The 27,246-nt window shown below is 38.7% G+C and overlaps 2 protein-coding genes across 36 annotated transcripts in view; one reads left to right on the forward strand and one right to left on the reverse strand.

Annotated features, from left to right (window-relative positions):
* The window catches only part of SLC17A4 (solute carrier family 17 member 4), a 101,678-nt gene that overhangs the window by 19,493 nt on the left and 54,939 nt on the right, over window positions 1-27,246 (forward strand). For 12 of the 15 annotated variants that reach the window (XM_025266678.2, XM_025266695.2, XM_025266682.2 and 9 more), the window contains 6 exons: window positions 1,176-1,294; window positions 1,420-1,581; window positions 11,690-11,822; window positions 11,916-12,063; window positions 12,892-12,982; window positions 14,290-14,740. In XM_025266678.2, coding sequence (XP_025122463.1) covers window positions 1,176-1,294; window positions 1,420-1,581; window positions 11,690-11,822; window positions 11,916-12,063; window positions 12,892-12,982; window positions 14,290-14,436 — 800 coding nt within the window. In that variant the 3' untranslated portion in view covers window positions 14,437-14,740. Of the gene's footprint in view, window positions 1-1,175; window positions 1,295-1,419; window positions 1,582-11,689; window positions 11,823-11,915; window positions 12,064-12,891; window positions 12,983-14,289; window positions 14,741-27,246 lie in introns of those variants that run through there. The other 3 variants (XM_044938256.1, XR_006549082.1, XM_044938255.1) reach the window with 2 other exon arrangements.
* SLC17A1 (solute carrier family 17 member 1) overlaps window positions 12,375-27,246 on the reverse strand; it is a 54,784-nt gene continuing 39,912 nt past the window's right edge. For 3 of the 21 annotated variants that reach the window (XM_025266825.2, XM_044938261.1, XM_044938257.1), the window contains 2 exons: window positions 25,984-26,018; window positions 12,375-15,725 (listed from right to left, as the gene is read on the reverse strand). The gene's annotated coding sequence lies outside the window, so the exon portion shown is untranslated. Of the gene's footprint in view, window positions 15,726-17,780; window positions 21,079-25,983; window positions 26,034-27,246 lie in introns of those variants that run through there. The other 18 variants (XR_003104010.1, XR_003104009.1, XR_006549084.1 and 15 more) reach the window with 18 other exon arrangements.

A 27,246-nucleotide genomic window follows, 5' to 3' on the forward strand; every position in this document is an offset into this window, starting at 1 on the left:
AATAAAAGTGTATGAAGATTGTTTACTATACTATAGCATATCAGCCTTCAAAGGCTCTGTCATGGAAACTTTCAGAAGCACACATTACAAAATTTTCAGGGAATGAGAGAGGCTCACTGTGCTCCTGGTTTTGGGAAAAGGTAAATAATATACACAAAATAAGAACTCACTAAATATTACTGAATCAATGTTAACATCCTCCATCCTCAACGTGCAACAGTGCTAATTTTCATCTCTCTCACTCCCCTCCTCTCTTGCTTTTAAGTTCCTTGATGACACGATCATGTCTTTATACTCTTATATTCTCAACATGTAGCAAAATGCCTGGCATATGGTGGCTGTTCTATATTTGGGAAGGACTGTATAAACAACAAGCTAACACATGAAGAGAAGAAGACTCCCTTAAGATTCTAAAAAGGGAAAGAATGTTTCCACTCAATACTAATAAAGTTGAGTTGTCCAACACTGTAATAATGTATATATTAAACAATTTCTTTGCTGAGGATTAATTTCATTCTATATCCAGAAATTATCTGGGCAATCAGCTGCATATATACTGTATATACTGCTGCTAACCATTAAGTGTTAGAGAGAAATAAGAAAAGATTTAATAAAACATAAACTTTGTGAAGCGTGACTAGCAGGGGGGATGCTGACTGGTAACTTCAACAATGAGGGCATTTGCAAGCACATGGGATGAACACACTAAGAACTTTTAGCAGCAATGTACAGCCTTACTACCGGTGCATTTCAAAACCTCCCCAAACTCAGCGATTTTAAACAACCAGCATTTAGTCTCTTAGTTTTGTGGGACAGCTCAGCAGGTCTGCTCTCTGTGTCTCTCATCTGCGTTAGAGAGTGGACAAGCTGGAGCATGTTCTTCCCATGCCAATGGCTAAGGCACAAGAGGACAAGTGAAAAAATGCAGTGCTTCTTAAAGCCTAGTCTCTGAATTGCCCCATGCCACTGGTAAAAGCAAGTTACGTGGCCAAGACAAAAATCAAGTGGTAAGGAAGTACCCTCGATCTATGATAAGCCTATGTAAGGGATACGTGCAGGAAGGAGGGGAGTATGGGGCCATTATGCTAACCACAGGAATCATCTAAAGGCAGAATCAAACTGATAGAAGTCCAATTCTATACTAAGTAGAACCTTTTTTTTTTTTCTTTTTTAAGGTGGAATTGGCTGTGTCTGTTCTTTTCTCTGGTTTGCTGTCATTTATGATGACCCTGTGAGTCATCCATTTATTAGCACTAGAGAGAAGGAATATATCGTCTGTTCACTGGCTCAAGAGGTACACTGGGGAACTCCTCTGCCATTTCCCCATGTCTGTCTGGATGTCTCAGTGGTGAAGACTTCAGTAGAGCAGAGCTTTGATCTTCAGATACATATCTGATATTGACATGTACTTTCTTCCAGGGTTCTCCACCAGGCTGGTCTCTTCCCACTAAAGCTATGATCAAATCACTACCACTTTGGAGCATTCTCATCTTTTACTTCAGTGATTACTGGCATTTTTTTGTCCTGACATCATTCTTACCAACATTCATCACCTCTGTACTTCAAGCTAATATCAGAGATGTAAGTATGGAGAAAACTCTTTCTGTTCTTCTGTTGCTTTGTATATAATCCCTTCTTCTCTCTCCTACAGTCACAGGTTTAGGCCAAGGGTCTTCATGGAGGAAATGATACCTGATTCACTTGAATTCTGATTCAACTCAATGTGTCCTACTGCTTATTGGGCGCAGAATGGTATGGCTCTAGGTCAACTTGGCATTCATAGAATAGCATATTTTTTAAGGGACCTATGCAGAAATTTTTATGTTCAATCCAATCAACATTTGCAAACAAGACATTCTGCTGGCAGCATAAGTGATAAAACAATAAAAATTTGCCTCTGAGAAGACTGTGACAGAGAAGCATAAACAATGTTATGACATTAAAAGGACATAAAGTTCCAAATAGGACTTGTACCAAAAACTTGTGGAAAATGTTTTTTTAGAAAAACATTTTATTGCAGTGTAACATATATAAAGAAAAGTGTGAAAACTGCACATGTGTACAGCTGTCTATACAATATGTACACATTTTCTTTTTCTGTACACATTTTCACAAAGTGAACAGATGCTATGAATGGCTGAAAAGAGCCTATCAATTCCTGCCATCTGAGTGTCTTGAAATTGGTAAAGGGTGTATCATCTTCTAGCTTGTGTATCATCTTCTAGCTTGTTAGTGATACTTCACTAGGTCACTGAATTAGTGTTTCATTCTTATCCTTTGTACAAAAAGTGGGGCTCATCTGGTGAAAACATGCTAAGTGGTCAACAAAGAACTGATCTTTCCCAAGGTCAGTCTAGAGAGCATACATGCAGTCTGGAGGTACTGAGATCAGAAAGCCCAAGGACAGAGTAGCTATGGGTCTTCCCAAAGGAGGAAGGGGGGGCCAGCAGCAGGTAATTGAAACCAGAATGCTAGGCAAAGGAATCAGGAGACAGGAGGTCTAGACAAGCAGGATGCCAGTGCTGAGAGCTAGACACCCTGAGGCTGACTGTTGGAAGTGATTGGTCCCTGGTGTGAAGTGGGGTAGGCTCTTTAATCTCAGAAGCCAAGGCTGAGGAACAGGGTAATGAGGGAATGATTAGAAGGGCAAGTTGAGAACAGACAGTAGGGTTTCCCCAGCTTGAGAAATCAAGAAGTCTTGAGTCCCATTGGTCCCAGGGTATTTTTCTCTTAACCTTGATGATCCTGGTTTGTTATTGTCACTAGAACTCTTTGCCCACTCTTTGTTGTGCCTGACTCTTTGCCACCTCATGGACTATAGTTGGCAAGGCTCCTCTGTCCATGGAATTTCCCAGGCAAGAATACTGGAGTGGGTTGCCATTTCCTTCTCCAGGCTTTGGTTTACTCATTTGTAAAATAAACATCTTGGACCATTTGACAGTGAGATCCTTTTCATTGTCTGGATTATGTACAACAAAGGATTTTGCATTTTCTTTAATAACATTTTGATTTAGGAATTGAAATTATAACATTTACAAAAATATATAAAAAGATATGGTGAAAAATCTTACTCTCATTCCTGTCCCCAAACTGCCCTGTTTTCTCAGCCTTCGATTGAGATATGTCCCAATTTTGATGAGAATTTTTATCATGAATGGCTATTAAACTGTCAAATGCTTTTATTCTGCATCTATTGATTATGTGATTTTTACCATTCCTTTTGTTAACATGATGTCTCACATTGATTTATTTGTGAATACTGACCCATCCTTGTATTCCTGGAATAAATCTTACTTGATCATTGGGTATGATTCTTTTTATATATCATCAAATTTGGTACGTTAATATTTTGTTTACGGTATTTTCTTCTATATTAATCAGGATATTGGCCTGTAATTTTCTTTCATTGTAGGGTCTTTATCTGGTTTTGGTATAGGGTAATGGTGGCCTCATAGAATGAATTTGGGAGTGTCCCCCCCCCACTTCCATTTTTGTTTGAATAGTTTGAGAAAGGTAGGTATGAGCTCTTCTTTATATGTTTGATAGAACTCCCCCTGTGAAGCCATTCTGTCCTGGACTTTTGTTACTTGGAATTTATTATTTTAATTACAAATTCAATTTCATCACTACTGATTGGTCTGTTCAGATTGTCTATTCCTGGTTCAGTCATGTATGTTTCTAGAAATGTATCTATTTCTTCTAGATTGTCCAAATTGTTGGCATATAACTGTTCATTGTATTCATTTTATTTTTTTTTTTTGTATTTATGGTATTGAGTATTATTTTTCCTCTTTGATTTCTTATTTTATTTGGGTCCTCTCTCTTTTCTTCTTGGTAATCTTGGCTCTTTATCCTTTGGAAAAACCAACTTTTGGTTTCACAGGTCTTTTCTATAGCTATTTATTTCTGATCTATATTTTATTTCATTTTATATTTTTATTATTTCCTTCCTTCTGCTGACTCTGGACACTTTTTGTTGTTTCAAATACCAGATTTTGAGATTTTTCTTGAGAAAGGCCTGTATTGCCATAAACTTTGCTCTTAGAACTATTTTTTTTCCCTTGAAGGATAAATGCTTTACATAATTTTATTTTTTTCTGTCAAATCTCAACATGAATCAGCCATAGGTATACATATATCCCCTCCCTTTTGAACCTCCCTCCCATCTCCCTCCCCATCCCATCCCTCCAGGTTGATACAGAGCCCGGGTTTGAGTTTCCTGAGCCATACAGCAAATTTCTGTTGGCTATGTATTTTACATAAGGTAATGTAAGTTTCCATGTTACTCTTTCCATACATCTCACCCTCTCCTCCCTTCTCCCCATGTCCATAAGTCTATCCTCTGTTTCTCCATTGCTGCCCTGTAAGGAAATTCTTCAGTACCATTTTTCTAGATTCTGTATATGTGCATTAGAATACAATCTTTCTCTTTCTCTTTCTGACTTACTTCACTCTGTGTAATAGGTTCTAGGTTCATTCACCTCATTAGAACTGATTCAAAGGTGCTCCTTTTTATGGCTGAGTAATATTCCATTCAGAGAAGGCAATGGCACCCCACTCCAGTACTCTTGCCTGGAAAATCCCATGGATGGAGGAGCCTGGTAGGCTGCAGTCCATGAGGTTGCTAAGAGTCGAACACGACTGAGCGACTTCACTTTAACTTTTCACTTTCATGCTTTGGAGAAGGAAATGGCAACCCACTCCAGTGTTCTTGCCTGGAAAATCCCAGGGACGGGGCAGCCTGGTGGGCTGCTGTCTATGGGGTTGCACAGAGTCGGACACGACTGAAGCAACTTAGCAGCAGCAGCAATATTGCATTGTGTATATGTACTACAACTTCTTTATCCATTCATCTGTTGATGGGCATCTAGGCTGCTTCCATGTTATAGCTATTGTAAGTAGTGCTGCAATGAACAATGGGATACATGTGTCTTTTTCAATTTTGGTTTCCTGAGGGTATATTCTTAGGAGTGGGATTGCTGGGTCATATGGTGGTTTTATTCCTAGTTTTTTAAGGAATCTCCATACCATCTTCCATAGTGGCTGTATCAATTTATATTCCCACCAACAGTGCAAGAGCATTCCCTTTTCTCCACACCCTCTCCAGCATTTATTGTTTGCAGATTTTTGATGATGGCCATTTTGACTGGTGTGAGGTGATCTCATTGTAGTTTTGATTTGCATTTCTCTAATAATGAGTGATGTTAAGCATCTTTCCATGGGTTTGTTAGCCATCTGTTTGTCTTCTTTGGAGAAATGTCTGTTTAGGTGTTTCCCCCACTTTTTGACTGGGTTGTTTGTTTTTCTGGCATTGAGTTATATGAGCTGCTTGTATATTTTGGAAATTAATCCTTTGTCAGTTGTTTCATTTGCTATTGTTTTCTCCCATTCTGAGGGTTGTCTTTTCACCTTGTTTATAGTTTCCTTTGCTGTGCAAAAGCTTTTACGTTTAATCAGGTCCCACTTGTTTACTTTTGTTTTTATTTCCATTACTCTAGGAGGTGGGTCATAGAGGATCTTGCTTTGATTTATGCCATCAAGTCTTCTGCCTATGTTTTCCTCTAGTAGTTTTCTAGTTTCTGGTTTACATTTAGGTCTTTAATCCATTTTGAGTTTACTGTTGTGTATGGTGTTAGGACATGTTCTAATTTCATTCTTTTACATATAGCGGTCTAGTTTTCCCAGCACCATTTATTGAAGAGGCTGTCTTTGCCCCATTGTATGTTCTTGACTCCTTTGTCAAAAATAAGGTACCCATAGGTGCATGGGTTTATTTCTGGGCTTTCTATCTTGTTCCATTGGTCTATATTTCTGTTTTTGTGCTAGTACCCATACTGTCTTGATGACTGTAGCTTTGTAGTATAATCTGAACTCAGGAAAGTTGATTTCCTCCAGCTCCATTCTTCTTTCTCAAGACTTCTTTGGCTATTAGGGGTCTTTTGTGTTTCCCTATGAATCGTGAAATTTTTTGTTCTAGTTCTGTGAAAAATGTCATTGGCAATTTGATAGGGATTGCACTAAATCTGTAGATTGTGTTTGGTAGTATAGTCATTTTCACAATGTTGATTCTTCATATCCAGGAACATGGAATATCTCTCCATCAGTTTATGTCATCTTTGATTTCTTTCATTAGTGTCTTATAATTTTCTGTGTACAGTTCTTTTTTCTCCTTAGGTAAGTTTATTCCTAGATATCTTTTTGTTGCAATGGTGAATAGGATTTTTTCCTTAATTTCTCTAATTTTCATTGTTAGTATATAAAAATGCAAGTGATTTCTGTGCATTGATTTTGTATCCTGCAACTTTTCTAAATTCACTGATTAGCTCTAGTAATTTTCTGATACTATCTTTAGGGTTTTCTATGTACAGTATCATGTCATCTGCAAACAGTGCGAGATTTACTTCTTCTTTTCCAATCTGGATTCCTTTTCTTTTTCTTCTCTGATTGCTGTAGCTAGGACTTCCAGAACTATGTTGAATAATAGTGGTGAAAGTGGACACCCTTGTCTTGTTTCTGATTTTAGGGGGAATGCTTTCAGTTTTCCACCATTGAGAATAACGTTTGCTATAGGCTTATCATATATAGGGCTTCTCGCCTAGCTCAGTCAGTAAAGAATCTGCCTGCAATGCAGGAGACATGGATTCGATTCTTGGATCAGAAAGATCCCTTGGAGAAGGAAATAGCAACCCACTCCAGTATTCTTGCCTGGAGAATCCCATGGACAGAGGAACCTGGTGGGCTACAGTCCATGGGGTCGCAAGAGTTGGACACGACTGAGTGACTTTCACTACTGCTACAATACTATCATAAATGGCCTTTACTATGTTGAGGTAGGTTCCTTCTATGCCCATTTTTTGAAGAGTTTTAATCATAAATGGGTGCTGAGTTTTTTCAAAGGCTTTTTCTGCATCTATTATCATATGGTTTTTAATCCTTTAATTTGTTAATGTGGTGTATCACATTGATTGATTTGCATATTTTGAATAATCCTTGCATCCCTGGAATAAACCCAGGGATTTGATTATGGTGTATGAGCTTTTTTATGTGTTGCTGAATTCTGTTTGCCAAAATTTTGTTGAGGATTTTTGTATCTATGTTCATCACTGACACTGGCCTGTAGTTTTCTTTTTTTGTGTTGTCTTTGTCTGGTTTTGATATCAGGGTGATGGTGGCCTTGTAGAATGAGTTGGAAGTGTTCCTTCCTTTGAAATTTTTTGAAACAGTTTTAGAAGGGTAGACATTAACTCTTTTCTAAATGTTTGATAGATTTCTCCTGTGAAGCCATCTGGTCCTGGGATTTTCTTTTTTGGGAGATTTTTGACCACAGCTTCAATTTCAGTGCTTGTAGTTGGGTTGTTGATAATTTCTATTACTTCCTGATTCAGTCTTGGAAGATTGAACTTTTCTAAGAATCTGTCCATCTGTCCATTTCTTCCAGGTTATCCATTTTATTCCATATAGTTGTTCATAATAGTTTCTTATAATCCTTTGTAATTCTGCATTGTCTGTTGTAACCTTTCCTTTTTCATTTATAATTTTGATGTGATTCTTTTTTTCTTGGTGAGTCTGGCCAAAGGTTTGTCAATTTTATCTTCTCAAAGAACCATTTTAGTTTTATTAATCTTTAGTATTGTTTCTTTCATTTCTTTTTATTTCTGCTTGGATCTTTATGATTTCGTTCCTTCTATTAATTTTGGTGTTTTTTTGTTCTTCTTTTTCCAGTTGTTTTAGGTGTAAAGTTAGGTTGTCTATTAGATGTTTTTCTTGTTTCTTGAGGTAGGATTGTATTGCTATAAACTTCCCTCTTGGACTGCTTTGGCTGCAACCCATAGGTTTTGAGTTGTCGTGTTTTCATTGTTTTCTTAGAATTGCTTTTGCTGCATCTCATAGATTTTGGAGTATTGTGGTTCCATTTTCATTTGCCTCAGGGTATTGTCCGATTACCTCTTTGATTTCTTCATTGACACATTTTTTAAAAAAGTAGAATGTTTTTTAGTCTCCACATGTTTGTTTTTCCTATTTTTTCTTCTTATAATGGATGTCTAGTTTCATATAATTGTGGTTGGGAAAAACGCTTGATATAATTTTCTATCCTGTTAAATTTGTTGAAACTTGTCTTGTAGCCTGACATGTGATCCATTCTGGAGAACTTTTCAAGTGCAACTTTTCAATGTGTATTCTGCTGTTTCTGGATGAAATGTCCTGTAAACCCAGCTGGTCTATTGTGTCATTTATGACCACTGTTTCCTTACTGATTTTCTGTCTGAATTATCTGTCCATTAATGTAACTGATGTGTTAATACTATTATTGTATTGTGGTCAATTTCTCCCTTTATGTCTGTTAATATTTGCTTTATATATTTAGGTGCTCCTATTGCATATATGTTAGAAAGTGTTGTATCTTCTTGTATTGATCCCTTTATCATTATATAATCCCCTTTGTTTTTTTGTTCCAGATTTTAAGTCTATTTTGTCTAATATGAGTGCTGCTACCACCATTTTATCATGCTGTTTTCATGAAATATCTTTTCTCATCCCCTCACTTTCAATCTGTATATGTCTTTTAACTCTGAAATGAGTCTCTACAGGCAGCATACAGATGGGTCTTGATTTTTAACCCAATTACCTGCCCTGTATCTTTTGTTTGGAGCATTTAGCCCATTGACATTTAAAGTGATTATTGGTAGGTATATACTTATTGCCATTTTATTACTTGTTTCCTGGTTGTTTCTGTAGTTCTTTTCTACTCCTTTATTTTTAGTTTATTGCCTTGTGGTTTGATGTTTTAGTAGTATCCTGTGTTCCTTTCTCTCTCTCTCTCTCACATGCTTTTTTTTTTTCTTCTGTATCTACTGTAGGTTTCTGATTTGTGGTTACTATAAGGCTTATGTATGTTTACCTGTATCTACTTGTTTTAAACTGGTAGTCATTTAGTTCAAATGCATTCTAAAAGATCTACAATTTTACTCCCTTCCTCCATGCTTTGTATTTTTAAAATTTCATATTTTACATCTTTATGATTATCCCTTCACTTTTTTAATAGTTGATTTTACATTTATTTTTTTGTCTTTTAATATTCATGCTAGACTATTTAAGTGGTTGGTCTACAGCCTTTACTATTTTCTTTTACCAGTGGGACTTATGCTTTCCTATAGATTTTTACTTCTTGTTGTAGCCTTTTCTTTTCACTTAGGACATTTTAGCATTTCTTTTTGGGTAGGTTTAGTATTGATTAACTCTTTTAGTTTTTGCTTGTCTAAGAAGTTTTCTCTCCTTCAATTCTAAATGATAATCTTGCAGGGTAGAGTATCCTGGTTGCAGGTTTTCCCCTTTCAGCACTTTAAATACATCATGCCACTTCCTTTTGAGACCAAATGGAAGTTTCTGCAAAGTTTCTGCAGGAAATCAGCCAATAGTCTTACAGGGGTTCCCTTGTATATAACTGCTTTTCTCTTGCTGCCTTTAGAATTATCTTTTCATCTTTAATTTTTGTCACTTTGATTATAATATGTCTTGGTGTAGCTCTGTTTAGGTTCATCTTGTTTGGAATCCTTTTTGCTTCTTATACCTGGATATCTTTCTTTCTTCAGGTTTGGAAAGGTTTCTGCCACAATTTTATCAAATATACACATATTTGACCTCTCTCTTTGTTCTTCTTCTTCTGGGACTCTTGTAGTACAAATCATGAGATCTCTTAAACTCTTTCTTTTTGCAGCTCTGATTGCTGATTTCCATTATTCTATTTTCCAGATCACATATGCATTCTTCTGTATCATCTAGTCTGTTAACTCTTTTCAGTATGTTTTTAATTTCAATTATTGTATTCTTTAGTTCTGGCTGGCTCTTTTTTAAAAATATTTATCTTATTAAAATTTTCACTATGTTTATTTTTCTAATTCAGATTAACATTCTTATTACTAATTATTTGAACTCTGATACATTATTTGTTTCATTAGTTGTTTTTTTCAAGGATTTTCATATTCTTTCCTTTGAATTAAATTCCTCTGTCTTTTCATTTTGCTTAATCTTCTCTGTATCTATGAAATTAAGTGAAACAGTTACCTATCTCAAACTTGAAGGGATGTCCTTATGTAGAAGTATCCCTGTGCAGTCTGTTGTGCCCAGTGTCTTTGGTGGGAAAGCTAGGTTCAATGTTGAACATGAGTCACTCTTCCCCATGGTTTGCTGGTAGCTATCACGAGAATAGGAGGTAGAACTAGAGGTAGAAGGGCTATAGCAAGAGCCAGTTGTGAGCCAGGGCTTCTGCTCAGTTTGACAGCCAACACCACACTGTTTGTGTGGGGGTGGGTGGATGGGTCCCAAGTTTCTGGGTCAAAAGCCTTGAGGGTTGGTCTGATCTGGTTACATTCCTTTTGTGTGTGCTCTCCCCACTCCCAGCACTGGCACCCTCACCCAGGGAGGAACAGTGTTGGAGCAAGAGGAGCTGGAGTGGGTGCTTGGCATAAGTTGGGGTGTGGGCTGTGGTAGTCCCAGCACCAGTCAGGGTCCTGGACAGCTCCTGATCTGCTGCCTTCATAGGCACCAGCAATGTTCAGACGTTATGCTTAGTCTGAGCTGCCTCTTTCCCTCACAACTGCATACTCTTGTCAAGCATGGCAGCCCTCTCCCCAGTGTGGAGCTGCACTGGGAGCAAAAGGGGCTGCAGCAGGTGTCTGCTCAGGTTGATGTGTGTGTTATGCAGTGGTGGGAAACCAGCCAGAGTCCTTGTCAGTTTCAATCTGCTTCTGCCTTTCTTCGGGAGTAAGCAAGTGTGTGCATTCTCTTCCTAAGTGGAGTCTAGGTTTCTCTTTTTCTTTTTATAGTCCGGCTATCAATCCCACTATTTTTCAAAATATCAGCTAAGGGGAATTGTCCTATTGGTGTCAGACCCCAGGGTGTAGCACTCAGTATGTGGTTCTCACCACTCACTCCCCAGGGAGCATCTCTGAACCTGTGTAATTCTCCCTCTTCTGTGTACCCTCCTAAGGATGCAAATCCTGATCCAATCACTTCTCTTCACTTCTACCCAATTCCGTGTGGATCTTTCTTACAGTGTTGGTTGGATAACAGTCTTTCTGCCAGTCTCCAGTTTGTTTTTAGTGAGAATTTTTCCACATGTAGATGTATTTTTGATGTGTTCATGGGGAGGTGAGCTTTGCATCCTCTTACTCCACCTTCTTGATCTCCCTCCTCTATAAACTTTTATATTTATTAACAAATTGCCTTCCATGGGGCATTAATATTTGGAAGTGCCTGATTCCTCTTGGCATCACCACAGATCATGTCAAAAAACTGTTGCACTCTTGCCAATTTGACAAAATTTATCTCACAGTAGTTTTACTATTATGAGGTTGGTTACCTTTTAATATGTTTAGGAATCACTTTTTTTTTTATGTAACTTGTCTTTCATACCCTTTGACTATTTTTCTACTTAGCTTTTGTTCTTTTTAATATCTATTTCCACAAGATCCTTATATATGACATTAGTCCATTTTTTTCAAACTGAACTTAATGTATATTTTTCCTCAGACACTAAAATTATATTGGCTCATTCCAGTAACTTAAGTTTTTATTAAAGGTGCTATGTATATACAAGAAAAGCTATAGATGTAAACAGTCCACTCAGGGATCAATCTATGCCATGGTGGCTGTAGTGAGGCATGCACTTCACCTCAGTTCTGGTTCTCAGAGTGGGATACTGTCAGCCCTGCTGTTTGCTTCTGCCTGTATCTGTGTTGTCCCTGGAGGTCTACTGGCAGATTTTCTCCTCTCCAGAAAAATCCTCAGACTCAATACCATCAGGAAACTCTTCACTGCTATAGGTAAGAACTGAGGTGGATAAAGGGGGTGGATGTGGGAAGCTTCCACATCCGCTCAGGGAAGCTTCCTATTCACTCTTTGTTCTTTTGCTCCAGGGGTTCTCCTCCCAGCTGTGCTCTTCACATCTGTTTTCTGGGTTAGATCCAGCTTCAGCACCACCATAGCCTTCTTGACAATATCTTCTGCCATCAAAAGCTTCACCCAATCAGGAGCCCTTGTCAACTTCATGGATATTGCTCCTCGGTAGGGACCCCTTTGCCTGATCCTCACAGAAGTTCAGTTCATATCCAGTAATCTGCTCTGACACACACAAGTAAAATGTGACATGTACTATGGGTCATAGGAAATTTCAGCACTAATCCTCATCCAAATACCTCCTGGAAGGGACCCAAAGCTCGTCAACCACTATTAAATTAGTTTTTCCAGATGAAAACAGGAGTCAGTGGCTGTACTCACAGTTCAACTGTGGGAGACTCATGCCAATCTCTTTCTGTTGGGAAATGCAGCAGTTACACAGGACTGGGTCACTGAAAGGACTCATAAACTTCAGAGGGTATGCTTATGTAAGCCTTTAATATAGGTAGAGGATAGCAGGAGAAACATTTACGTCTGATATAGGAAATATCAGAGATGACCGAGACTTCCAAATGTAGCTCCCAGGGACCATCCACGGACCGTTCACAGTCAACAGGACACACTTCATCTTCAGATAATGAACCACCAAATTACATGGGAGATACCTTGGTCTTAGGGGAGCCAATGTCTCATCCAATGAGAGATCTTTTATACCTAAAAACAAGGCTTCTTAGCAGAAGCCAAGAGAACATATAAAGTAGGTGCCAACCATCAATTTGTGCATTTGGTATAAAGAATGTTGACAAGTTAGTACACTTTATACCCCCCTGGAAATCCCAGATCCTGGCACTGGATTATATGCATCACTAGTCAGTACATTTCACTCAGGTTTGACTAAGGACCAACACAGCCCCAGGAATCCCCAGATAAACACAGCGTTGCAACAGATCAGCTGATATGAACTCTATGCTTACACAGGAACATTGCTTTCTCCAGGTACAGTGCCTTACTCAGGGCACTATCACAGATCTTTTCTTACCTGGCAGGAGCCATCTCTCCCATGGTCAATGGATTTTTAATCAGTCAGGTAAGGTAAAATGTTCTGATGATGATAATAGTCACAAGAGTCACCTAGAAAGGTCACCCAGCCTCTCATTCTCATCCTAGGCTCATCTCATGCAGAGAAATCACCACATGTTCAGGGTACGAAGTGAAGGAGAATGCTCCACTGTATGAGTTTCTCATGCTAATCATCAAATTTTCTAGGAATAATCACAGCATTTCTTGTAAAGTATAGAATAGCCAACATTCTGATTTGCCTGGGGCTGAGGGCTTTCCTGGGATGTGAAGCTTTTAATGCTAAAACCTTGAAAGTTCCAGGCAATCCGGAAAGAGTTGGTTATCCTGTGTAGGAACCCAACAAATATTTATAGAAAAAATGAGCGAGATGCTGAGTAGATGACAGAGTGAAATAGCAATCTGCACCTTACACATATGTTCACCAGTGGTTAGTATACCAATTCCTCTGCCCAGTATTGCGTACATAGTGTTTTTACACTCATACAACCTTCTGTCCTGGGAGGTGCATTTAAAGTTGTCAGAATAAACAAATTCATCTGATGACAACTTCATATGACTCAGACTTGGTACAGACTTTATGTGAGAAATATGTATATGACATTCACATGACAATCATTCTTTAAGTTTTTTGTGGTTTCTACCAGTAAGCCAGGAAAATGGATAGAGAATAACCAAAGAAAGGGTTTTTTTTTTTTGACATGAAGTCCTTTCTTTGTTTGAAGCTTCAGTTCTCTTCCAGCCCCTAAGAAACCGTCAGAAAATGGCTGTTTAAAACAGAAACTCTCAAATTGCCCTTCTTTCCCTTGTCACTCACTTATTCATTCAACAAGTATGCAATGAATATTGGAATGGGCCATGCAATGTTTAAAAGAATAAAACAAAAGCCCCTGCCCTTGTAAGGTCGATATGGTAGGGGAAAAAAACAACAGAAAATTAATAAGCTAAACAAAAACACGATATACTGAATGATGCTAAGTACTAAGGGAAAAAGTAAGGCAGGAGAGGAGAGTAGGGCATACAAGAGGGGGTGCGGTTACAGTTTAAATGGGGTGGCTGAAAAAGTAAGAATGGGAAGAATGGGAAGTAAGCAAGAATGGGAAGCAAGCACATGGGTGAAACAAATGGCTACCTGAGGGGAGTAACATTCCAGCAGAGGGAAAGGCCTGGGCACCAGAAATTCTAGGAACAACCAGGAATATATAATTTAGGGCAGAGTTGGGGGTGGGGTCACTGGAACATGGTGCCAGAGCCTTTCTGCAGTAGGATGGACAAGAACAAGGAGACTGTTGATAACTTGTGGTTTCCTGCCTCCAGGATCCAGAGCTTGGTTGGAGAAATGTCTTCTTACTTTCAGCTGCTGTGGGCATATTAGGCCTGATTTTCTACCTCATTTTCGGCCAAGCAGAAGTGCAGGACTGGGCTAAATGCAGACATGCACCCACTTCTGAGCAAACCGAGTGACGCCTCAGATGCCAGTGCTTAGTTGTTCACTGTTTGCCCTCATGGACATTCCCCTTTCATACCTGCTTGACTAATTAGCCTTTCACCTTGAATTGGCTTTACTTTCTGTATCTTCTCTGATATACTATGTCATACTGAAAATGCTGCCTGGAGATTTTACAAGGGATGGTGAGGGGAAAGTTAGTTATTTAACTCTAAGCTCCTGAGAGCATAGGTGTGTCTGAATTTCTATGTGTTCTCCACTCTTTTCACTGTTATTGCAACATATTTGGTAGAGACGAAATACATATTTCTTAAAATGGCACAGAGCTCCTAAAACCCTTGTTAATTTCTTGAGTGATAGGGAAGAGAGGAGAATCTTTTATTATAATATTTGGTCTTAGTCCTTGGTTCCAGACAGAAGAGCTTCCAAGATTCTCGGTAACTCTGGAGTGACCAAGGTGTCTTTGTGGTATACAAATGAGATGACTGGGGGATGGGGGCTCTAGATAGCTTCAGGATGGGGGTTGGTTGCCAAAAGACCAAGACTTGATTAGAAGGTTGGAACTTTCAGCTGTGCCATCCCACATCTGGGGAGGGGAGAGGGGCTCGAGATTTAGTTATTCATCACAGGCCAGTGAATTAATCAATTATGCCTACACAATAAAAATCTCTGTAAAAACCCTAACAGTGGGGTTCTGAGGATTTCTGGGATGGTAAACACACAGAGGTTCTGGGAGTGGTGCACCCAGAGAGGGCATGCAAGCCCTGCATCCCTTCCCACAGAGCTTGCCCTATGCATCTTTTCTGTTTGACTGTTCCTCAGATGCATCCTTTAGTATATAAATCACTAACAGTAGGTAAACAATTTTCCTGAGTTCTGGGAGTCAGTCTAGCAAATTATCAAATTTGAGGAGGGGCCATGGGGACCTTGAGTTCTGAAAATAAACAGAAGTCTGGGTACCTTGGGCACACACTATTTTGATTGGTGTCTGAGTAGCCGTTATCAAAATTGAATTAGGTAGGAGCTTGGTGTCCACAGAAAACTGGAGAACTGCTTGGTGTGGAAAACCCACATTTGCTGTGACAGTGCTGTAAATAGAGAAACAATTTTTCTTTAGTTATCCAGATATAAGCTAGAGAGGCTAGAGGACAATTTCTTACCAAAGCAAAAGAGGACGCCAGAACCATGGGGAGTGAAGACTGAGAATCACAATAGGACTTGTATCCAAACATCCAGAAGATGAATCCTGAGCACTATCAAAAGAAATCCCCAAACAATGGAAGCCATAGTGTATACATCCAGAGTCCTGGACCAGGAAGACAGAGCAGGGAATTAAGTTAGGAGGGACATTCTGAGGCTTGGCTTGGATAGGATGCCCAGGTGAAAAATGTCAAAGCAGAATGGACATTAAAGACTGAATCCATTTTAGGATACTCCCAGGTGGTGCAGTGGTAAAGAATCTGCCTACCAATGCAGGAGATGCAAGACATGCAGGTTCAATCCCAGGATTAAGAGGATCCCCTGGAGTAGGAAATGGCAAGCTACTCCAGTATTCTGGCCTAGAAAATCCCATGGACAGAGGAGCCTAGTGAGCTACAGGCCACTGGACCACAAAGAATCAGACTCGACTGAGCATGCACCCACACAATCACTCTCTCTCTCTCTCTCTCTCACACACACACACACACACACATGACTGTCACTTTGCTGTGCATCTATAAATATCATAACATTGTTAATCAGGTATACTCCAATACAAAATAAAAACTTTTTTTAAAATGACTGAATCATTTTAAGAAACATACCTGCAATGAATGGGGTGGGGTAGTAGACTTCAACTATTTCAGACAACTTGCTTTCTATGGAGGCTAGCTCTGGAATCAGAAACCCCTCTTAATACTTCAGTGCTGGGGTGCTCTCCAGGGTCAGCTCTTTCCCTCTTTCTGGCCATCATGACCTCTGCCTCACATGGTACTTGCAGTACCATGCAGATCCCTTGAATCTTGGCAAACAAACATTGTCCAGTTTCTTCCCTATTCCTTCAAACACCTGTTTATGCCGCCACTCCTGTCTCTGATGTCCTTGCTCTGCTCCTATGCTGGAATTCTACCTGCCTTCGGAGGGCCTCATTTAATATTCACCTGTTAACATGTCTTCCAAAAATAAGTACAATTCCTGTGCTGGCTTGACTCCATCCCAAATATCTGGACAGTGTATATGGTATATCTGCTTTCATTAATCCCTCATGTGGGCAACATGAACACTAAATAAATATTCATCAACACATAACATGGAGCAATGATAGAGATCAAAACCAGATATAGCTTCAACTTCTCAGGAGGGTGGATGACTTTGAATCAAAATAACACTCAAATGAATGTGCGATGTCTGTGGAATGAAACCATGAGAAGTATACCAGGCTATGAGAGTGAATGATAAAGGCATATGCATGCGTCTAAAGATGAGGAAAGGCCTCCATAACAAAGTTTCAATTTTTTGCTAGGATCTGAAGAACAATAGTTAATTGATACAGAAGGTGGATGGAGAGAAATATGGTATAAAATAAGAAAAGATTGGTGGCAGGAGGGAACTGGGAAGGCCCACCAAGTGGTTTTATTCTATGTTGCCTCCTATTTGGAAGGGGAAAGAAAAAGGTCTAAAATTCTTTTGTTGAACAAGAGGACCAAAAAGTAGTGACACACCCTGCAGGTAGCCAGGCAAGGTGATCACCTCCCACAGAGTAATGCCAGTGTAACACATTATTCCACAACTGCTTCATTTATGACAGTTCCCTCTGCCTAGTATGACTGTAAATTTTTACGGTTTAGGAACCATGACATACACTATTTTGTAATATCTTTAACACAGAAGACATTAGCATCTTGTACACAGTAAGTGCTAATAAACTTGTGCATGCATGTGTGTGTGTGTGTATAAAATACTTGTTGAATCCCTGTATGAGTCAACAATGAAATGTCTTTGGGGTGATATGAGACATAAGTTAGGAAAGAAATGATGGGGAAAAAAGGATCCTATTTTGATCCAATTTTTCTTTAACTCCCTTTGTTTTACAAAATAGACTCACTTACACCCGTGGACTCTTCCTTATCTCATCTGATATTAAGATATTGAGAGACTAGGTCTGCTCCATTCCATAGCTACCACACAGTCAACTCCAGGCTTTCACTGGTGATGGTTAAGATGTTTGCCATCAGGGCACAGAGTTTCTTGTTTATTTATGAGCCAACCGTGTCTGCCTTTATTCACCTCTTTTCCTTCTCTAGGCCCTTTTGTTTCTTTCTAATCTGTCACTTTTAGTTGCTTCTGAAAACAAGTGATTTCTCCCTGGGCCTGACTTATATTAGGTTGGCAAAAAGGTTTGTTCATTCAATACGTTATTCAATAAAGTTCTTGGTGAAAATGAAAAAAAAAAAGTGTCTTTTATTTTTACTTAACACTGGACAAACTTTTTGGCCAGCCTAATAGTTTTGTCCCTTACTTTAAGGCTGTCCTTAAGCACAGAAATTTTCTTCTATTTTCCAGCAGCCCATACATCTAGGACATGGAGGAGTAAGAGCTGCAAACTGTGGAAAAGCTCTTTCACAAAGTCTTAGAATAAAATCTTATCTTCTTGTGCTTGTTTTTGGTTTATTTCACTATCTTTTATAAAGCAATTAATGCAGAGTAGAAGACAAATAAATTTGAGTTTAAATTTCAGATGTGTTATGAACAATACATGGACAAAAGAGATGGCCACAGCATGTGCATGGTGGCAGGAAGTGGGGGTGGGGACTGGCTTCCTTGGAATCTCCATGCCATCTTCCTCCTTGAGTTGGTGACTGGAAGTCGATGACCCTCAGTCCCAACTCAGGTGCTGGTCCCTCTCCCCTACAATAAGGAGTTTAGTCTCAGGCTCTCTAAATACTCTGTTTTACACTAAGTTGTGTAGAGAAAGCAAAAAGCACACACAATGTCACTGCTAAGTCCTGATATCCAGTGGATATAAGAAAGTTTTATATAACAGTTTGAAGGAATAGTTCCGCTTAGTATATTTTTTCAAGTTGTTTGCTTTGTCCGAATTACAGGTTATCCTAGGTATTTGTTACACTCTCTCCTCTGGACTTAAAAATGGTGCAGTTTTGTCCTCTTTCCTTGTCCCTACTCTCACAAGCTTCTGTGTCAATATCTTGCTAGGTCCAGGCATGTGGTATGAAGTCACCCACCATCTGCTCTAGACCTATGCTGTAACTTGAAAACAAAGACACTGCACACTCTTGGATCTGGGATGCAGGTAGTCTAATATTGCTTCCCTCCCTAATAAGAACACATTTTATCCACAGCATTCACAAGGCACACTTTTTGTATTTGACCAAATTCCCATTCTCTGTAACTAATATTATTACAAAGAAAATGACAATGAAACTTCTTGTGACCCTCCACCAACCACACACACTGGTCCTACTCAGAAGCATCCCAGTCCTTTCAAAGAGCAAGCTACCAAAACCTGTGGCAACCGCAACAGTGCTATCCGGAAAACTGGACGGAAACCCAGTTTCATCTGGCTAGCAGGTGTCCAGATTAATTCATCTGCTGTAATGTTTTCCAAAACCCAAAAAAGGAAAGTGGCCAAGGTGCTTGCTTTGGGTATCAATCAGGGAGCCTATCTGGGCAACATGAGGAAGGCACACTTGAAACATGGCCATTCATACAAGTAGACATTTTCTGGGTTTCCCAGTAGAAACAATTACTCTACCTAATAACGCTAAGTACCCCACATGTGTTTCTACATGTTAGCTGAATATAAACATTTTTTTAAGGTAGGCAATCTTGATGCATTTTTTCCACAGCAGGGAAAATGCTATGTAACACAGGTATTTCACCTATGACTGAGAAACAAGTTTGTATCCCTCATCAAAATGTCACTCCTTTAAGTGCCCATAGTCCATTGGAAGAAATAAAGGTTTCTCTTTTCTGGGATGGCCTATATTTGGCCAAATGTATGGTGGCTAATTCTCTAAGAGGGTGTATAACAATGTTATACTGAAGACTAGCTATAGATGGCCATGTACAATAGCTATACAATTCCAAGTGAGGTGTTAGGGTACCTTACGGATATTATTCAGGATATGCTTTTTAAAAAAATCCATATGGTTCTAAAACCATTTAGGATTAGATAAAAGTAAAAACCTTGTGAGCATGGAGTTGGAGAAAGGCTGAGAAAAGATTTTAAAATGTATGTTTTCCCCCTAAGATCAAGAACAAGACAAAGGCGTCCACTCTTGCTACTTCTATTCAATACCCTATTAGAGGTTCTAGACAGGGCATGTAGGCAAGAAAATGAAATAAAAGGCAGGGTCTTCCTTTAGAAGGCAGTGGTAAAGAATTGGCCTGCCAGTGAAGGAGACACAGATTTTATCCCTGATCAGGGAAGATCCCACATGTCCTGGAGCAACTACGCCTGTGTGATACAACTCTGTTCTAGAGTCTGGGAGCCGCAACTGCTGAAGCCTGAGCACCCTAGAGCCCATGCTGTACCACAAGAGAAGCCTGTACAACACAGCCAGAGAGTAGCCCCCACTAACCACAACTACAGAAAAGCTCATGTAGCAACGAAGACCCAGCACAGCTAAAAATAAATAAATAAATATATCATTTAAAAAAGAAATAAAAGGCGTCTAAGTTATAAGATAAAAAATCAGACTATATTCACAGATGGCATAATCCTCTATAAAGAAATTGTAAGGAATCACTAAAAAACTGTTTGAACTAATAAATGAGTTCAGCAATGTTTTGGGGTACATCAATACACATAAAACAGTCATGTTTCTACAGACTTGCAACAATCTAAAAATTAAACTAATTGCATTTACAGTAGCATAAAAAGAACACATTTAGGAATAAATTTAGCAAAAGAAATGTAAATTTTATACTCAAAAAGTAAAAAAATTTTGTTGAAAAAAATGAGAGAAGATTTAAATGAATTAAAAAAATTGATATTTATGGATTAGAAGACTTCAATACTGGTAAAATGGAAAAACTCCTGAAATGGATCCATAGATTTAATGCAATTTCTATCAGAATTCCAGTACTTTCTCTGTGGAAATTGACAAAGTGATTCCAAAATTGATACAGAATTGCAAGGGACCCAGAATAGCCAAAACAATCTTTAAAAAGAAGAATAAAGTTGGAGGACTCACACTTCAAAACTCTCCACAAAGCAAAAGTAATCAAGACAAGAGTTGTACTAGCATAAGGATAGACACATAGACCAGTGGAATAGAATTCAGAGTCTAGAAATAAACCAATGTGTCCATGATCAACTGATTTTTGACAAGGATGCCAAGACCATTCAGTGGAGAAAGAATAGTCTTTTAACAAATTGTCCTGGGACAACTGGATAGCTACATTCTAAAGAATGAATTTGTATCCCTAGGTTCACATCATTTACAAAAATTAAAATAGATCAAAATAGATCACAGATCTAAGTGTAAGAGCTAAAACAATACAATTCTTAGAAGGGAACATAGAGATAAATCTTCACAACCTCAGAGTTGGCAATGGCTTCTTAGATATATAACATCAAAAGCATAAGCAGCAAAAGAAAAAATAGATAAAGTGGACTTCATATATATTAAAAACTTCTGTGTAGCCAAGGGACACTGTCGAGAAAGCAAAAAAAAAACAGCCTCAGAATGGGAGAAACTATTTGCAAATCACAGATCTGATAAAGATCTAGTATCTAGAATATATAAACTCAACAATAAAAGACAATTCAATTGAAAAATGAGCAGGACTTGAATAAATATTTTTTCAAAGAAGATATAAAAATGACTGATAATGCAATGGAAAGATGCTCACCATCATTAATCACTGTTTAGTTGTCAGTGAAGTCCAACTCTTTTGCAACTCCGTGAACTATAGCCCGCCAGACCCCTCTGTCCATGGGATTTCCCAGGCAAGAATACTGGAGTGGGTTGCCACTTCCTTCTCCAGGGGATCTTCCCAACCCAGGGATCAAACCTGGGTCTCCTGGATTGGCAGGTAGATTCTTTACCAGTGAGCCACCTGAGAAGCCCCATTAATCATTAGGAAAATACAAACCAAATCCACTCCAAACCCAGTAAGATGAATATAGTAAAACAAAAATAAAATAGGAAACAACAAATACAAGGATGCAGAAAATTGGAACCTTCAGATATTGCTGGTGGAAATGTTAAACAGTATCTCCACGATGGAAAACAGTAAGGTGGCAAAGACAAGTAGGACAACACATCACGAATGAAATTCTGAGAGCTCTGTGTAACATACTTCCTGATTCATTTAGTTGCTACTGCCAAAATCTAGGTCCCATCCTAAGATTCTTCTCTCTCCTGCAGTCCATAATCTCCCTGCCATGTCTGCTTAGCTCTGCCTCCGGAGTCTGCATCTAACTGCTTCTCACCATTTCTTCTGCCTCCATCCTAGTCCATACCACCAGCAACTTTGGCAATGAACTTCTGAAACAGCCTCAATCTGGTCTCCGTGCCTCCACTCATTTCCCTAGAGACCTTTTCCTAGCAGGCAGCCAGAGGATCTCTATAAAGCATTAATCAGGCAAGTCATTCCCCTCTTCAAAAGCATTTAACTGATTCAATTATAAACAGAATTACATTCAAACCAAGTCCTTCACATGATCTGCAAGCACTACAGGATCCGGCTTTTAACTAATTCCAAATCTCATTTCCTATCACTCACTAGATTCCAGCCCCATCACACTCTTGTTCTCCCTGTTAGGCAGACTCAGTTCACTCCCACCTCTGGGTTGTTTCCTTGCTTATGTTTGATACTTGAAGCACTCTTTCCTCTGATTATCATGAGGCTCTTCTCATTACTGAACACAAATGTCACCTCCTGGACCTCTAGCTAAAGCAACTTTCCTGGACACTTCCATGCTACCCTCTTTCATGTTTTATATGGTCTATTAATTAGGACCTGGAATTGTCTTAACTTGCAGAATACATATATCATTCATCTTCTCTCCCCATTCCACACCCAAAACCCACATCTCACCACACACAACACAATGTAAAGCTCTTTTAGAATTAGAAGTCCTGATGATGTAGCTGACTTCTCAGTAGTTATAAAAATGCTGTAAAAATTTGTTATCTGGTTGAATATTAGAAAGCAGGGGCTTTTAATCTCAGATCTGTGAACTTTATAGAAAAAAGTTACATCTTTATATCCCTAACCTCTGGTTGCAATTCAACATTTCTATCTATGATGAATGTAAGTAACAAACCACAGTAATAGCAGTATTGATGACTGATACCATATGAAATCACAGATACTTTCTTATGACATTACAGTAATTAATATCTCAATATCTCAAAATATCTCAATATCTCAAAATACATTGTTTTGCTCAGCACTATTATGAAATTACAGTAGCTCTATTAGGCTGGTAGTTCTCATTATTTAATGAATTAATAAAGGAGCATATATATGATCATAAACACGCTTTTAAATATCTTTGATGACTTTCAACATAACTGTTCTCCTTTGGAGTTCTCTGCATTATATCCTTAATTGAGGCCCATCACAAAAAAGTTAAGCAGCCTTGCTCTAAAGGACTTCACAGGCAAAATGTATGTCCCTTTACACAACTATTATATCTGGAACCCACTGAAATACATTCAAAGATGCAAAATCAAAAAAATTATAAAGACTGGAGAACTACATCATGCCCCAAACAACAAAGACTATTTGCTAAATTCAAAACAATGACGGACATTTGCTAAGTTCAAAACAATGAGAACCAAATGAAAAAGTGACATCGGAAATCAACTCACAGATGTATACCAGCCTGAAAAGGTAGGTGCATTCCTCTGGAAGTATGAGAGGGTAACGCTCAGGGCCAGGGGCTGCTATATCCTTCCACCAGGAGGAAGTGCATCTAGGAACCAGATGACCCTTGCAATTGTGGCGTCCCACGCCCTTTAGCAGGGCTTCTGGGTTGGAAGAGAAACATGTGGCTGTGATTCAGCTCTTTCTTCTTTTCCCTCCGTTTCTTAAATGAAGATGGGAAGTGGAGACTGACCAACTTTGCAACAGTGTGTCAGTTTGACTGACGCGAGAAATACTGCCAATTCCAGAAATACAACGCCCGTGCACTGCCTAACCGCTGACAGCCCTAAAGACGAAGGTGAGGGAACAATAGTAGCACGTCAAAACAGAAGACAAGGCTGAGGAAAATGTCTCCAGAACTATCACATTACCGGGGCTTGCGTTCCCTGAGCTGTCTTAGGGTCTTGCCTAGGGTCTGAGAAGCAGATTTCGACTCCTGGCTCTCCAGCAGCAGTCTGATGGGAAGATGGAAACAGTGACCAGGTAAACAGGAATATTGAGGAAATTCTATCCACAACATGTTTGAGGAATTGCAATCTCTGGGAGAATCGATACTCGCCAGGGAAAAGTAATTAGAAAAGTCGAGTATGTTAGATATTTTGGAAGGGAAAAGAAGGCAGAAAAAGAATATGGCAAGGTGAGGGGAAATGACCACATTTTCAAAGAAGATTTAATTAGAGTATAAACACAACCCAAACTTACAATATTTCATAAACCTTCCAAATTAGTAGAGGCAGACAAGGGAGCAGGAAGAAAAGGAGGACAGAGAGAATATAAAATGACAGAAAATGAAGTCTATTTCTAATTGGAATGAATGCAGTTGGAACTCAGCTAACATAGGAGACAACATTCGGAATGGATGAGATCATTGAACCCAACTATATATCCTTTGTACGAAACACATATAAATGAAATGACTCAGAAAGGTGGAATTTAAAGGCTATGAAAAAGTGTTCCTGGGAATCTAAAACAAGCACAAACGCACAAAATTTGAGGTTCCAATATCAATATCAGAAAGTCAGTTAAGAGTAAATATCATAAAATGGAAAAGGCCGAGAGCTTTACAAAATTGAAATTAACTTGTCAAAATCTTTTGGAAATTGTAATATAATGTCAGAATATTCAATAATGACTGCTCAGACATAAACAGAAATGAGTAGAAATAACCATAATGGAAAACTCGTAACTTTTAGTATTTAATACGTCAAATATATGCAAACAAGTAAGATTTATAGGGTCTGAGTAGTGTGATTGTTTTCATAGCTGTGCCCACTCTGTACCTTGGAAACAGAAGAGGAACTTTTGCTAATGCCTATGAAATATATCCTAGTGCTGTATGTGCTTATTCATAACAAAGTCCTCAGTAATTTCTATATTAAAATATTTGTATGAGATCCCATATTTTTCAACTGCTAGTTATATTCCATTCACCTACAAAATGTATTAACAAAGATGCCTCTGATAGACATGTTTAATTCCAGACCCAAATTTTTGCCATTTCTAATCAGCAATCTTGAACATAAATGCATCTTGGTGAATTTTTGTGAGTGCACCATTTATGGAAATTTCTTGGTGCTAGCAAATTGAGTCAAGTTAATATTGGATTAATAATGATCAAATTTTCCTCCAACCATCATCTGGATTTCAATAATTTTGCTAACTAAATAAATTTCAATAAATTTGCTAACTAGTTATTGCCATTCAACATGAAAAAATATTTCTGTATTAATAAGTTAGTCAGGAAACTTACTGCATGCACTTTTCTGTAGCTTTCCAGCCAACCCAGTTACATTTTCTAGGTAAACAATTGTATCATCAACTCATAATGGTAATTTTACCCTTTTCCAATGTGGATTCCTTTTCTTTTAGTTTCTCTCAACTTCTCTCTTAAGTGAAAACCTTGTAGATCAACCAAGATGTGGGAGTAGAAAGACCTTACCTCCTCTTATAAGCACATCAAAATCACTACTTGCCAAATAATCATCTATGAAAAAGACTGAAACCTATCAAAAAAAGATCTACAACTAAAGGGAGAAAGAAGAACCAAAATGAGATACGTAGGAGGGGTGGATTCACTATATAATCAAGTCCCATCACCTCAGGTGGGCTACCCACAAACTGGAGAATAATTATAGTCAGAGGTTTCCCTAAGGAGTGAGTGTTTCTGAGCCCCACATTGGGCTCCCCAGCCCAGGGGTCCTGCACCAGGAAGACAAGCCTCTCTTCATCTGTGATGTATACATGTGCATTCTGGCCAGAGCCCCTTTACCAGTCTCTGTCATGATAGTTTCTTCAGGGAGAGGAAGAGGGGACCTTGGGGAAGACCTGGGATGACTTTGAATGAGTAAAGCAATTAGGCTGTGCCTTGCAGAAGCTCACATCTCCAAGGAGAGCTCTACCACAAGTGCCCACAGGGGCACACCTGTATCCTGTGTGCCATGCTTTCTGGGTTCCCTGTGGACAAGGCCTCAGCCACCGCTTCAACATGAGTCTCAGATAGTATATATATATGTCCAGGTAATTCAAGTGGTTTAATTCTGCATGCGCATTCCATTCTCTCTCCAACATTGTGAAACCTGACTATTGGATTATACCATCAGCTGATAAACTATTACATCTAATTCTAAAACAACAAACATATATAAAATTTCCCTGCTGTACCATGCCATTTCTCTGCTTACCTTTAGAGGGCTGTCTATTTTGCTGTCTCCATTTCCTTAGCCACAGCAATCAGATAAGAAAAAGAAATAAAAGGTATTCAAATTGGAAGGGAATAGGTAAAACTGTCATGATTTGCAGATGGCATGATACTGTCTATAGAGAACCCTGAAGTCTCAGCCCAATGAACACTTTTTTAATCATGACCTTGGACATGAAAAGCAGACTATCACCAGGATCCCAGCAGTTTTCCATGTAGTTTATCCTCATCACAACCTCTCCCCCTAAAAGTAATGACTGTCCTGACACTGGTATAACATCTTCTGTGCATGTCTTTATAGATTTATCACCCACACATGTTTTATAGATTTATCACCCACACATGTTAATAGACTTTAGTTTTGCCAATTTTTTAAAAATTGTATGTCTTTTAAGTCTCTGAATCTAGAGATTCCCCCTCCATCACTCTTCTTTTTCTTTATGATTCATTTGTTTAAGACAGTTATAAAGCTGTTTGGATTTGCTGATGATATCCTTAGGATTTAGTTCAACATATTCTCTGTTCTCTGTATTTTTTACAAAACAGTAGCTGTATCCAGAGGTTTGACCACATTCACTTTGATCTTTTTAGCAAGACCTCGGTGGTGGTGTGTTCTTACACCAGGAGGTACAAAACATCTATCTCTCTTTGTGATAACAGCCTGATGCTCAACCCTAGATCTCTTAATTCACTGGGGTTTGTAAAACAGGGATATTGTACATCTATCAATTCTCATTGATGTATTAGCTAAACTGATTCTACAAAGGGACATTTCTCCTACTGTTTACTTACCACTGATGGAGTTTAGAGGAAAAAAGGCACAATATCAGATTCTCCTTTGAACGTTAATGGACCCTTTGTCTCCATCATTTATTTGAAAAACCATTCTAGTTGGAATCATCTTTAAAGTACCTCTTGCCAAACCCATTAATAAATTCTCAGAATCTTACATAATTTGACCCCTTGATAGCATTTGCCATGGGTACTCATTCCCACCTTTTTCACTTTTCTTCTGAGATACCACATTCTCCAACCATCCTTCCTACTTTATCAAAGGCCCTTCTCAGTTCCCCTTTCAAGAGTCCACCTCTCTTTCTCACTTTTAAATGTTAGAGAGGCCCATACTCCCAAATTTCTATCTCTAGCTGCAATATCTCTCAAGAATTCTAGAGCAGTACAGCTGCTAGGCTACATGCCATTTCATCAAGGTGTCGAATAGTTTCAGACTTTACCTGGCCCCCTCAAC

The sequence above is a fragment of the Bubalus bubalis genome, chromosome 2, assembly GCF_019923935.1.
Source record: "Bubalus bubalis isolate 160015118507 breed Murrah chromosome 2, NDDB_SH_1, whole genome shotgun sequence".
Lineage (NCBI taxonomy): Eukaryota > Metazoa > Chordata > Mammalia > Artiodactyla > Bovidae > Bubalus > Bubalus bubalis.